This window comes from Hordeum vulgare, chromosome 2H (genome assembly GCF_904849725.1).
Source record: "Hordeum vulgare subsp. vulgare chromosome 2H, MorexV3_pseudomolecules_assembly, whole genome shotgun sequence".
Classification (NCBI taxonomy): domain Eukaryota; kingdom Viridiplantae; phylum Streptophyta; class Magnoliopsida; order Poales; family Poaceae; genus Hordeum; species Hordeum vulgare.
The window spans coordinates 628,473,499-628,487,724 of record NC_058519.1 but is presented as its reverse complement, the minus strand read 5'-3'; the positions used below and the strand labels follow the sequence as shown (position 1 = coordinate 628,487,724).

At 44.6% G+C, this 14,226-nt stretch overlaps 1 protein-coding gene across 2 annotated transcripts; it reads left to right on the top strand.

Annotated features, from left to right (window-relative positions):
* The first annotated feature begins 5,613 nt into the window (after positions 1-5,613).
* On the top strand, positions 5,614-8,292 carry LOC123428052 (probable inactive UDP-arabinopyranose mutase 2). Of its 2 annotated transcripts, XM_045112216.1 has the most exons (3): positions 5,614-5,919; positions 6,724-6,868; positions 7,043-8,292. In XM_045112216.1, the coding sequence occupies exons 1-3, from the start codon at positions 5,806-5,808 to the stop codon at positions 8,074-8,076; spliced, it is 1,293 nt and encodes a 430-aa protein (XP_044968151.1). In that variant the 5' UTR covers positions 5,614-5,805; the 3' UTR covers positions 8,077-8,292. The 2 variants fall into 2 exon arrangements, with proteins under 2 accessions (XP_044968151.1, XP_044968150.1); XM_045112215.1 differs by lacking the exon at positions 5,614-5,919 and having other exon boundaries at positions 6,759-6,853; positions 6,972-8,292.
* Positions 8,293-14,226: the final 5,934 nt, after the last annotated feature.

Genomic DNA, 14,226 nt, shown 5'->3' with positions numbered 1-14,226 from the left:
AAATGAACTCTGAAAATGTTGAAAGTTGGCATGCTATCATCATTTCACCCACATAGCATGTGTTAAAAAGTTGAGAGGGCTACGACAAAAACTGGATGCACTTCGTGTACAAAACGGACAATCTCTCTCGAAGTATCAGCGTTTCGAACGAGAACTCATCTCTTACAAAGGGATTTCATTTTTCTGAACTTATTTGAACTCCATATTTTTTGTGTGTTCAAAATGCACCATTAAAAGGCACATCACAAAATTTCAACAATTTCTGACTTCATTTGGTATTCTTCGTGCATTTACTTGTTTTTTTTGAGCTAGTTGACCCAGAAATTGAAAAGCACTACAAATGAACTCTGAAAATGTTGAAAGTTGGCATGCTATCATCATTTCACCCACATAGCATGTGTTAAAAAGTTGAGAGGGCTACGACAAAAACTGGATGCACTTCGTGTACAAAACGGACAATCTCTCTCGAAGTATCAGCGTTTCGAACGAGAACTCATCTCTTACAAAGGGATTTCATTTTTTTAAACTTATTTGAACTCCATATTTTTTGTGTGTTCAAAATGCACCATTCAAAGGCACATCACAAAATTTCAACAATTTCTGACTTCATTTGGTATTCTTCGTGCATTTACTTGTTTTTTTTGAGCTAGTTGACCCGGAAATTGAAAAGCACTACAAATGAACTCTGAAAATGTTGAAAGTTGGCATGCTATCATCATTTCACCCACATAGCATGTGTTAAGAAGTTGAGAGGGCTACGACAAAAACCGGATGCACTTCGTGTACAAAACGGACAATCTCTCTCGAAGTATCAGCGTTTCAAACGAGAACTCATCTCTTACAAAGGGATTTCATTTTTTTGAACTTATTTGAACTCCATACTTTTTGTGTGTTCAAAATGCACCATTCAAAGGCACATCACAAAATTTCAACAATTTCTGACTTCATTTGGTATTCTTCGTGCATTTACTTATTTTTTTTGAGCTAGTTGACCCTGATATTGAAAAGCACTACAAATGAACTCTGAAAATGTTGAAAGTTGGCATGCTATCATCATTTCACCCACATAGCATGTGTTAGAAAGTTGAGAGGGCTACGACAAAAACTGGATGCACTTCGTGTACAAAACGGACAATCTCTCTCGAAGTATGAGCGTTTCGAACGAGAACTCATCTCTTACAAAGGGATTTCATTTTTTTAAACTTATTTGAACTCCATACTTTTTGTGTGTTCAAAATGCATCATTCAAAGGCACATCAAAAAATTTCAACAATTTCTGACTTCATTTGGTATTCTTCGTGCATTTACTTTTTTTTTTTAGCTAGTTGACCCTGAAATTGAAAAGCACTACAAATGAACTCTAAAAATGTTGAAAGTTGGCATGCTATCATCATCTCACCCACATAGCATGTGCGAGAAAGTTGAGAGGGTTACGTTAAAAACTGGATGCACTTCGTGTACAAAATGGACAATCTCTTTGGAAGTAGAAGCGACCCCCACAATAAGAGACGACATTCTTCTTCTCTCATATATGGTGGACACTAGCTCACCTGATTTTTCAACCGTCGATGATGGTCGCTACTCCTACTTCCCCTAGTGCATAACCAATATCTAGCACAAGGAGAAGAAGGAGAAACGACCCCCCACAGCAACAGTCGACATTCTTCTTCTCTCATGTATGGTGGACACTCCCTCACCTGATTTTTCGATCGTCGATGATGGTCGCTACTCCTTCTTCCCCTAGTGCATAACAAATATCTAGCACAGAGAGAAGAAGGAGAAGCAACCCCCACAACAACAGTCGACATTCTTCTTCTCTCATGTATGGTGGACACTCCCTCACGTGATTTTTTGACCGTCGATGATGGTCGCTATTCCTTCTTTCCCTAATGCATAACAAATATCTAGCACAAGGAGAAGAAGGAAAAGCGACCCCCACAACAAAAGTGGTTCCGCGGCACGCCACGTGGTTCCGGTGCACGCCACGTGGTTCCGCTGCACGCCACGTGGGACTAATGGTCTTTCATTTTTAAATGACTGTTTTAATCAAAAACAGATCTGTTACAAAAGGGATTTCATTTTTTGAACTTATTTGAACTGAAGACTTTTTGTATATATATGTGGTCGAAATGCATGATACCAAGAAGTTAGAGAGGGCTAAACCATTCAAAAGTAGCAAATGAAGTTAGAAAGGGCTAAACCATTCAAATTTGGAAACTATAATGGCACAAACAGAAACTAGACATATATAAATTGGTCCAAGCAGTACATGATACTAGTCCAAACAGTACATAATAATAGCTACCATAGATATATATACAAGTGTTCGACGTTGAGAACACTACTCGTCTGAATCGTCTGAATCAGAATGTCCACCTTCCTCGAGGTGACGCTGGCCATAGTTGACGACTCGAATCTTGCGGTACAACTCGTATGAAACGTATGCATCTTTTGCTGCATACTCAATGTTGATAGGATCAAGTGGGGCCTTCTCCCAAAGTTTGTGCTGAGACTTTGGGAAACTGGTCTTCATATCACCATATTCCTCGTCGATCAAGGCAGCTGCCATATGAGCCATCGAAGTCCTCACATGTCGAAGCCTGAATACCGTTTGGAGATCAATGAGGCAACCAGTTGGTATCTCAATACCGAAGCTGTACCTCATCTTCAGCTTGTCGTTCCTTATGTCAACGGTAGCAAAAGTGATGCCGCTGCGAAGGAAGTCCATGAGTTCTGGACAATGCTTGTCACTACTGCAACAGAAACAAATTAAAATGGAACAACTGTTACATACTGCTTCAATAAGGAAACATGTTTCACTACAACTAAAGAGAAAATTATCTTTAGGATTCAAATAGAACATATGCAATGGAACCTATAGAGATCACTATAGCTATCCAATGGAACCTAGAGAGATCACTAGCTATATGCAATTTTCATAACCTTGGATCAAAGAACACCGCATAAAATTATATCACTACAACTATGATTTCAATGGAACATATTGAACCAATCAGATTTTTCAGATTGTGGAACACTATTCCAATCAGATTGCGTTCCCTTCAACTAGTCAAAATTGTTTCACTACAACTATTTGAAGCGAACCAACTATGATTCCAATGGAACATATTAAACACTAGTTGATTCTAATCAGATTTTTCAGATTATGGAACACTATTCGAATCAGATTGTGTTCCCCTTCAACTAATCAAAATTGTTTCACTACAACTATTTGAAGGGAACCAACTATGATTCCAATGGAACATATTAAACACTAGTTGATTCTAATACGATTTTTCAGATTATGGAACACTATTCCAATTAGATTGTGTTCCCCTTCAACTAATCAAAATTGTTTCACTACAACTATTTGAAGGGAACCAACTATGATTGAAACAAATAAACTTACAATGTCATTATCTTGGATCAAAGAAAGCCTCAAAACTTACCTCGCCCATTGGAAGATCAAGACATGGCGTGCGAAGCATAGTTGGATGACGGCAACACCGCGTTGATCGGCCGTGTACTCCAGATCAAGCCCCAAGAACTTCTCACGATCCATTGCGGCGTCAAGCCATCGTTCCTTCAACTGTTCAAGAAAAAACGGCACCTCCCTGCTCTCGTTCGTGTACACGACAGCGAGCATGGTCGTGCCATGTGCGAGCACCTTTTCAAAGCGAGTTGGCATGGTGGAAGAAGAGAAGGGAAGAAGAGAGGAGAAGAACAGAGAGGGAGAGCGAGAGAGAAGAAACAGAGAAATGGCGATTGTGCTTCGGTTCGTGCTTTTCATCGCCCGAAACGATGCGGGATGCAAACCATTTGGGCCTTTAGTCCCGGGTTGAGCCACCAACCGGGACTAAAGAGGTATACCAACGGTTGCCACCACTACGGCAGGCCACGTGTTAGGCCTTTAGTCCCGAGTTGAGCCACCAACCGGGACTAAAGGGGGATACGAACGGTTGCCACCACCACTGCCCACCGCGTAGCCCTTCAGTCCCGGTTTGGGACACGAACCGGGACTAAAGGCTCCTTACGGGCCGGGACTAAAGCCTCGAGGGAGGCATTGAGAATTGGGGCGACGTGGCCGGGCCTTTAGTCCCGGCCCAGAGGCAGGCCGGGACTAAAGGGTCCCGACCAAAGGCCCATTTTCCACTAGTGACTCCCTTGAAATTCAGCCCTTCTCATGTTTGGTGGATCTGCATGCAGCCAATCCCCAAACTTAAGGTCCTTTGTAGAGTAAACACCAACACCACACTCCTTGAATTCATGTCCTATTTTTCCACGAATTTTACAGAAGTGTGCCAGGTTCTCATATCTCATCGCAAATACTTGCCATTCCATGCCTCTCATAATACTCACATGCTTTGTAGGGGGCTCCCTCAATCATGCTTAACTTTGATTCTTATGTAATCCCCTCTGGAGTTGCCCGAAAGCCTGAATTCCATAATTCTTACGTAATCTGTGTATCTTCGGCCCGACTAAAGCCATCGTAGGTATGCAACAGTACCACCCAATGTCTGAATAACCAAGGCCCTGATGCATGATTTGTTCCCAATCACCTAAACATGATGCTTGCATGACAAATAGATTGGCCCCGACCGACCCAAACCTTACCGTCCGCGTCGTATTCTACGCTGCCCTCATGTCTCGGAAAAACGTCGGTTGGCTGAAAGTCTTGTCGGTATGGACCCGGGTAAGAGCCATCTAGCGGACTCGGTTGTTGATCTCTGGAACTACTTCATCGATAACAAGATCATCGAACACCTCATCTTCTAGGTCAAGCTGTCCGAAGAAGTCATCTAGGTCACCCGTTCGAGCGCCTCGTGATCCGCCGGTCGTTGCCGATTGCGAGTTAAAGGGCGTCGCCATCCCCGCTTCCACCTAGCTGAAGGCCTTGATCGATCTCTGGTCGGTAGAACTCAAGGCGACCAGGATCAGAAAAGAAACCCTAGCCGCCGTCTAGGGGATAAGTGAATCTACACTCAAAAATCTATATGATTCGTATGTAGTTAATATTGAAACATTTCGAAAGACTTATATTTAAAAATGGAGGGAGTACAAACGAGATGAGCCGACACAAGAAAAAGCCATAAAAAAGTTACTCAATGGTTTAATATTGAGAACATCCACAAAAAATTCTTTGTGCCAAAGAGACGGAAGACCGCGGTGACATGCATCTTCTGTGATAAAAAAATAAATAAGAAGCAGCATAGTTTGTTCCTTAAAAAAATGCAACATTGTTATCGCAGTGGCATTGTAATCATCAGAGAATACAAATTTCCAGCTGGACAGCAACAACACAGAGGCCGCGCAGGATGTCTCGTCCTAGACAGACACGCTATTTTGTGTACTGTATTTCTTTCTCTCTTACTCGACTGTTGTCTTTATCGACTTGGACACCGGCACAGGGGGGCATATCCCCCTTTGCCCCTTTGCGAAGTCGTCATCGAGAGGCAGCCGGCAGTCTCACCGCCCACGCAAAGTCGTCATCGACTGTGATGATTTGATTTTATTTTCACATACTACAACAACTGGACGAGCAAGCGCCCAACGCAAAAATAAAAAAAGGAAAAGAGAAAATAGAAGTCGCGGATTCGTCGGTGGCGGGCGCAGGCGCAGGCAGGCTCCTCCTCCCTCGTCTGACTCTGCCGGCAGGCGCAACAGCAGGAGCGAGAGAGCGGGGGGGGCGAGGATCGAGGCCCGCAACGTGGCCGCGGGGCGCGCCTTTGCTTGGCTTCCCAGCGAAGTCTGGTAGTATAGCGCTGGCGCGGTATAAAACGAGGGCGAGATCCAGATCTGGAGCCGATGCGCACCGCCCCCACCCTGCTCGCCCTCACCCTCGACGCCGCGCTCCTCCGCATCGCCACCCTCCGCGACCTCTCCCGCCTCCCCGACCACATCCTCGTCGACCTCTTCCGCGTACGTGACCCCCTCCCCTCCTCCCTCCTAATCCGGCCGTTAACCCTCACCGCCGATCACTGTCCAGTGTGTTGTGTGCCTTCTTCCCCCTGTGGCTGTGGGGGCCGGTTATTAGCTCCTTCCGGCCCGAGCCCGTGCTGGATTCGGGCGCTGCCTTGTTTGGCCCGCGGTGGCGTTGCCTGTATGTGGGTGAGCGGCCGACCTGGGATCCCGTAGTACTGTGATCCCACATGTGCCGGTGTTCAATCGTCTCGTCTGCTGCGGACCAGACACAATGTGTCTTCTCGACCCAAACACAGGGAATTAGATTAGACTGCGCGATTTGTCTGGAAACATGTTTTCTTGTGGAGGATTCGCTCCGTTGGTCGATAGGGAGTCGGGTGTTGCCAACTGTGATGCGAGAAGAGAGCTGTCAGTGTGTATTGTGTGCGTGTGTGCCCTCTTGAAATATTCCACGGTCATCGCAGTTGTTCGAATCACATGTTACGCCAGAGGATTTTTAGGGTTATCGGACGATATCTATCAATGTTTGCTGTCCCTAGGGGATAGTGGAATGATGTCCCATTTATCCTAGTATTCTGAATCTGTTTGCTTTTTATGTTGCGAACCGGCATATCACAGTTTAATTTGGTACTACTTGGCTATTAGGGATACCGATCATTTTCTTATTTAAAGTCTGTTCTGATGCTCAGGTTGAGAATGAACTGAAACATTCATCACCTGCACCTGCACTCTGGTAGTCTTTCTTACTTATCGTGTTGTTAGATCTCTGATGACTGACGGGTGAAGATTGTTTGATGGCAGAGAACCCTTAGTGCTGGTAAGCTGACAGAGAAAGTCCTCAAGCTATTTCTGGCAACCGACTGTGAGGAGATCATCTTGCTTGTTCAGCTCCTCAACATTAAGCAGCCACTTATACCGGTCCTTCCCACGAGTATGCCACTTATCTGTTTACCCTCTGGCTGTTCGAATGTTGATGTCATATGTCATAAGGATGGCCGCTTATTTGACTCAGTATCCTCTTGTTTGTTTGTTTGTTTGTTTGTTTGTAGGGTGCTCTGAGAAGTTCTAGTACTGCTGCTGCTTAGATCAGGCTGATTAGCTGTGAAGATGTCTTTGGAAGTTCAGGACAGCGAGGTTGACATTGTGATTGCAGCACTCCAGCCCAACCTGACCTCTTTCTTTCAGGCGTGGCAGCCATTTTTCTCCCGGTTCGACATCATTGTTGTCAAAGATCCAGAGTTGGCAGCAGATCTTCAGATCCCTTCAGGCTTTAATGTCAAGGTTTACACAAAGTCTGACATTGATGGACTGCTTGGTGCAACATCCATCAACTTCTCTGGCCATTCATGCCGTTACTTTGGGTACCTTGTCTCACGCAAGAAGTATGTCATCTCAATTGACGACAATTGCCTCCCAGCAAAGGACCCTGCTGGCATGACTGTTGATGCTGTCACGCAGCACATGGTCAATCTGAAGACACCCGCTACACCTTTCTTCTTCAACACACTGTACGACCCATACCGCAAGGGTGCTGACTTTGTCCGTGGATACCCATTCAGCCTGCGTGAGGGGGTCGAATGCATGCTCTCGTGTGGTCTGTGGCTGCACAATGCAGACTATGACCCAATGACGCATGTCGTGAAGCGGAACCAACGCAACACAAACTATGTGGATGCTGTGATGACAGTTCCACTCGGTGCGATGTTCCCTGTGAGCGGGATAAATGTTGCATTCAACCGCGAGGTTCTGGGGCCCGTGATGTTCCCTGGCCTCCGGATTCGCAAGGAAGGGAAGCACAGGTGGGACACCCTTGAAGACATATGGAACGGCCTGTGTGCTAAGGTGATCTGCGACAGCTTGGGCTACGGCGTGAAGACCGGGCTGCCTTATGTGATGAGAAGTGATGCAGAGGCAGGCAAGGCCTTGGAGAGCCTGAAAGAGTGGGAAGGGGTGAAAGTGATGGACGACGTCCTTCCCTTCTTCGAGTCGCTCAAGCTTTCGAGGACCGCAGTTACTGTCGATGATTGCATTAAGGAGCTAGCCGGCATTGTGAGGCAGAAGCTGGCGCCGAAGAATGCAATCTTCTCCAAAGCCGCCGATGCCATGGAGGAATGGACCAAGCTCTGGAAATCTCATGGAGCTCAGAACGCCTAATACTGGACTGTGTCCATTTTATCCATCAAGATACTTATTTTTCTTCTTCTTGGACTTTAAAATTTCCATATGCACTGTTATGATGCAGCTGAATAAACAGTATTTCCGTGTGAGGGGAATTTGTGATGTAGACATTTAGTGAACCAGGCGTTCGGTTTGTGTATGCTCAAGAACCGTGTATACCAGATCAAAAAGACTTGCATGATTTGCCAGGAAGTGTCCTCCTCTGTTTTCTTCTCCAGTGGTGTTTCATCCATGTTTCTTTCACTCTGAAAAAAAATGTTTCTGAAACCAAGTTTCCCATGCAAGATGTAGTTCACTACCTTGACCTGCCGTTCCGGAGCGTGTTCTCTGAAAGGATTGTTGCTCTGTTTCATTTCACCTCTCTTGTCATCGTGTCGAAACAGAGCATTTCCTCCATGTTCGTTTCTTCCTGAAATAATACATTGGGATGCACCATGTTCGTTAGTAACTGCACCCTGGCACACGCTTGATAATCTTGTCAACCACAGGTTGCAAGACAAAGACTTCTCTCCATGACATGCTAACGAGCAGTGGAACTCGTAGATGCTTATTTACAAGGGAAAGCAAAACGGAGCATTTTTTTGGGCGGGGGAAAGCAAAACAGAGCATTTCGTCCGTGTCTTTTCTTTTCCTTCTCCTGAGACATTACATGATGACACATGCTCCTCGGAGTCTCTTTCTTTTCGACAGATTTGTACTCCATCCATTCCTAAATATAAGTCTTTTAAAGGTTTTATTAGAATACTACATACGGATGTATATAAACATGTTTTAAATTATTGATTCATTCATTTTTGCTTCGCATGTAGTCCTCTAATGAAATCTTTAAAAAGACTTATATTTAGGGAGGGAGAGAGTAATATGTTCTTTGTAATTTCAGGCACGGCCGTGGTGAATCTGCTCAAAGCGAGTAAACTACATATAGCCAGACATATTCGTAATATGTTCTTTGTAACTTCAGGCACGGCCGTGGTGATTCTGCTCAAAGCGAGTAGATTACATATAGCCACCACATTTGTGACTAGAATAGCAACTTAGTAACATACGAGGCATCTCAAGCATCTCACACAAAAGCACCAATTTTGCGCCCAACGAGCAACACAATTGCATTGATCTTCGAATAAGGTCCTGAAAACAATGATTCCGACAGGTTGGGCCCACATATCGGGTTGATGTGGCGCGCACAGACGGATGTCGCATGACGTTCCATTCAGGTCATCCCATCTCTTTCCTCGCTCCTCTTCTTTCCCGTGCTCACCATGGCGACGACAGCAAAGCGGCGCCGGTGACGTCTCAAGGAGACCGTACATGAGGAAGATTGGGCTATTTGGCTTCGACCTCGACGACGACTGTGGCCTGGACTCCGAGTCTGACACCGAGAATGAGTCGACGTCGCCATCCAGAGCGCATATGGCTTGTGCAGCAGCTGCTGACTCCGGCGTCGAGAACCACCTCAAATCCATCGTCCAAGGCGGGCAACTGTCTCTGCTCTCTGCAAATTTCCAAATTTGGGGGCTATGATTAGGTCTAGCAGCCTACTTGGGCCTAGTATTCATACTACTGCTGACTAGGTTTACTCTGTGCTTGAACTGTAGACCTCTAGATGAAATTTGGGACTTCTACATGCAATTTGATGGGGAGAAATTCATACATACAAATATGTCCCTGAAAGACGTCAGATAGATCACTCTGAAGTCTATTATGCCCAGGATCTATCAAATGCTAGTGATCCATATTAGAATTAGCTCTACTGATTTAATTTAGAAACTAGTGTAACTTAAATAATTACATACCGATTCAGTTCAAAAAAAATTAAATGCTGATATGGTTCAATAATTAAATACTTATTTATTAAGACCATTACATATTGATTTAACTTATATATTTAAATACCGGTTGAATTTCAATAACTTCATACAGATTTAATCAAATAATTATATACTAATTTAGTTGAAACACCGATTCAGATAAATACTGATTAAGCATTGCTACTAGTCCACACACAGGATGTGCTTAATACAGTCACTGCAGCATTTCCAAACTGTCCACATAGGTACTGTATGAGGCACATATATGCCAACTTTCAGAGAGCTGGATTCAGAGGATAGGATCTTAAAAAAATGCCTGGATAATGTTAGGTATGCTTACACCAAGCATGGCTTTGATGTAGCCAGGGAGAGCATGAAGACCGAGTGCAAGCATGTTTGGGAGTAAACCTGGGCATGGGCAGCTAGACCCGATTACCCGACCTGAGCCCGGCCCAAAAAACCAGGGCCAGACCGGGCCGGGCGTTAAGTTTGGGCCGGGTTCGGGCTTGAAAACTAGGCGCGGTCTGTAGTTTGGGCCGGGCTCGGGCTTGGGAAAATAGTCATTTTACATGGAGGCCCGACGCGATCCGGCCCGAAATTCATCCTTTTAGTCTATTTGGGCCGGACTTGGGCCTGAATAGTTCTTTTTTTGATCGGGCTGGGCCGGGCTCGGGCTTAGGGTTTTCAGTTCGGGCTTTGTAAAGCCTGGCCCGAAACTCGGCTCTGCCCGGGGTATGCCCACGTGAAAGGACGTGGATGTCGCCTAGAGGGGGGGGGGGTGAATAGGCGCTTTAAAATAATTACGGTTTAGGCTTGAACAAATGCGGAATAAAACTAACGTTTAATTTGTCAAGCACAAAACCTACAACAACTAGGCTCACCTATGTGCACCAACAACTTATGCTAAGCAAGATAAACAACTAAGTGATAGCAAGATATATGACAATAAACAATATGACTATCACAAAGTAAAGTGCATAAGTAAAGGGTTCGGGTAAGAGATAACCGAGGCACGCGGAGACGATGATGTATCCCGAAGTTCACACCCTTGCGGATGCTAATCTCCGTTGGAGCGGTGTGGAGGCACAATGCTCCCCAAGATGCCACTAAGGCCACTGTAATCTCCTCACGCTCTCGCACAATGCAAGATGTCGTGATTTCACTAAGGGACCCTTGAGGGCGGTCACCGAACCCGTACAAATGGCAAACCTTGGGGGCGGTCACCGATACCCGTACAAATTGCTCGGGGCAATCTCCACAACCTAATTGGAGACCCCGACGCTTGCCCGGAGCTTTACACCACAATGATTGAGCTCCGAGACACCACCAAGCTTCTAGGACGCCAAAGCATCCACGAAGAACAATATCTAGGGTACTAAGTACCAAAGGTAATAAGCTTTTCAAACTTCACTTCCACGTATCACCGTGGAGAACTCAAACGATGCAACTAATGCAATGGCAAGGGCACACGCAGTGCCCAAGTCCTTCTCTCCCAAATCCCACCAAAGCAACTAATGCTAGGGAGGAAAATGAGAGGAAGAACGAAGAAGAACACGAAGAACTCCAAGAACTAGACCCAAGGGGTTCACCTCACTTAGAGGAGAAAGTGATTGGTGGAAATATGGATCTAGATCTCCTCTTTCTTTTCCCTCAAGAACTAGCAAGAATCATTGGAGGGATTGAGAGTTAGCAAGCTCGAAGAAGGTCAACAATGGGGGAAGAACACGAGCTAAAGAGATAAGGTTCAATGGGGAAGAAGACCCCCTTTTATAGGTGGGGAAAAATCCAACCGTTAAGCCTCAGAGCCCGCACAGAGCGGTACTACCGCTCGGTAGGTTCACCAACCATGCTGAGGCCAAAAAGTATGCAAAAAACGGTCCGACGGAGCGGTAGTAAAAATTTACTACCACTCCGGGGGCGGTACTACCTCTCCAGGGGCGGTACTACCACTACAGGAGCGGTACTACCGCTGGCACGAGGAGCGGTACTACCGCTGGATACTGAAACTGCTGTAACTTTCGCATACGGACTCTGAATTCTACGAAACCAAGTTTGTTGGAAAGATGACGACATGGGCTAACACAATCTTGATAGAAATATCAATAAGAAGCAAGTGATAAAAGTTCCATAAGAAAATGGTGAGAACCCTTCTTGGAATAAGACCGGTAAAAACTCCCAACATCGAAAACATCATAGAAGATGCATATGGACTCTGTTTTCGATGAACTCGAGCTTGTCATGAAGATGAACATAAGATCTAAAACTCACAAAGAGAAACACCAAACAATAACCAATAAGTATGATTCAAGGATGCAAATGGTTTGAGCTCTCAACGAATGATACGATCAAGCTACTCACTTGAGAGCCCCCCTTGACAGTACGACAATCTATCCTAAAAGAGAAAACCTATCAAGGGAAAACCTATACCTTGCACCTCGTCCTCTTGAGCTAGATGACGATGATCTTGGCTTCCTCAAGATGGACCACCTTTCTTGCTTGCGTTGGCTTGATGAAGACTAGTTGATTGCTCCCCCATACACACTATGGGCGAGCCGCTCTTCACCATATCTTCACAAGTCCATTGCCACCATCCTCCATCACTTGACGTCATCCTCCATGGGTTGTATGAGATATTCCTCTTGCTTGCGTTGGCTTGATGAAGACTAGTTGATTGCTCCCCCATACACACTATGGGTGAGCCGCTCTTCAGCATATCTTCACAAGTCCATTGCCACCATCCTCCATCACTTGACGTCATCCTCCATGGGTTGTATGAGATATTCCTCTTGACGCAAGCCCATGGAAACACACCTAACCCCACATAGAACTCTCAAAAAGACCATGGGTTAGTACATAAATATGTACTGGACAATGCTTACCATACCATGGGATCACTTGATCCCTCTCGGTACATCTTATATGCTTTGTGTGTTGATCATCTTGGTTTACTCTTTGTCTGACGATCTTGATCAACCTTGTGTCTCTATGACCATTCTTTGGATAATACCTTGAATACCACCTTGGTCATCATATAAACTCCTTGAACCCAACAGATGGACTTCAAGAAGTGCCTATGGACAAATCCTATAAATATAACTTAAGGCAACCATTAGTCCATAGGAAGTGTCATCAATTACCAAAACCACATATGGAGATATATGCTCTAACACCACGTTTACTAGGGAATGGCTGTAAAAAAAGTCATATGACTAGTGCAGAAAAACTTAGATATGGCGTGCCAATTATGACCTTATTGGTGTGGAAACCCGACGTTAATGTTAAAAATACTGGTGGCATGGCATCCGACGCCAGCAGTATATGATATGTTGCTCATGTCCACGTGACCAACGCCAGCTATACATTTACCTATATCGTGTATCGTTGCCCAACGATACTACTTCAGAAGCTAAGAGTTTAAACTTCAAAAAAGGTACTGATCAAGTAAAAATACTCATAAACTTAAGAGTTTAAAACTTCACAAAAAGTACTCAAATAAGTAAACTACTCTTCATCAAGGATTAGGCTCAGCCTACGAACCTTCTTCCGATTGCTCTCTCCATCATTTTTGAAATGAGCAACTGCCATCTTTAGCTCATTCCTCTCTGCATTGAGTAGTTTTCTCTCCTCCTTTAGTTTATCCCTCTTCTCCATCAAGTCATCCCTCTCCTCCCTCAGTTTATTTGACTTATTAACGGCATCAACATCCTCTGTGAGCAGCCTATCCATTCCATTCTTCATAGATACATCATTTTTTTGATGGGTCACTATGAATGTTGTAAGCGCTCCTTGTTCCACTTGTCCACGCCGTACACCAATTCGTTGTTGCTTATATAATTTTCCATATGCCCCGTTTCAAATTATAGACACAAGCAAATTAAAACTTGTAGTAGCAATTATAAATCAACTATTACCTAAACATTGCATGATTGACACATATAAAACTTCTGTATAAATCGTCCTGTGCATTCTATAATTGGATACACGTGTACAAGGATAACTACTTGTATGCAATTATCTAGTATTAAGATCCCATAAAACATAAAACCAACACCACCTACGCACCCATGGCGCATCACCAAATCTTGAATTTTCCGCACACCCAAACTGTAACTAATATACTACGACTCCTAACTACAATATGGCCTAGATGTATGTTCTCAAATCCATCTAATAAAAAGCATTGAAAAGTGATTGTTTTACGGGCTCAATTGTAGTACAAACAAATGGTGTCTCTATCTAGATTGAACTATATTAGTTCCCCCACAATGTTGTCTCTATGTAGATCCGCCTCTAGGGGGGTGGGGGAGGGGTATGGCGG

Excerpts from the sequence above, each read along its gene's own strand:
- LOC123428052 (XM_045112216.1), top strand. The coding sequence starts at position 5,806 with ATGCGCACCGCCCCCACCCTGCTCGCCCTCACCCTCGACGCCGCGCTC. Across the intron at positions 5,920-6,723 it reads TCCTCGTCGACCTCTTCCGC|AGAACCCTTAGTGCTGGTAA; the intron begins GTACGTGACCCC and ends GTTTGATGGCAG. Across the intron at positions 6,869-7,042 it reads CACGAGTATGCCACTTATCT|TTCAGGACAGCGAGGTTGAC; the intron begins GTTTACCCTCTG and ends TGTCTTTGGAAG.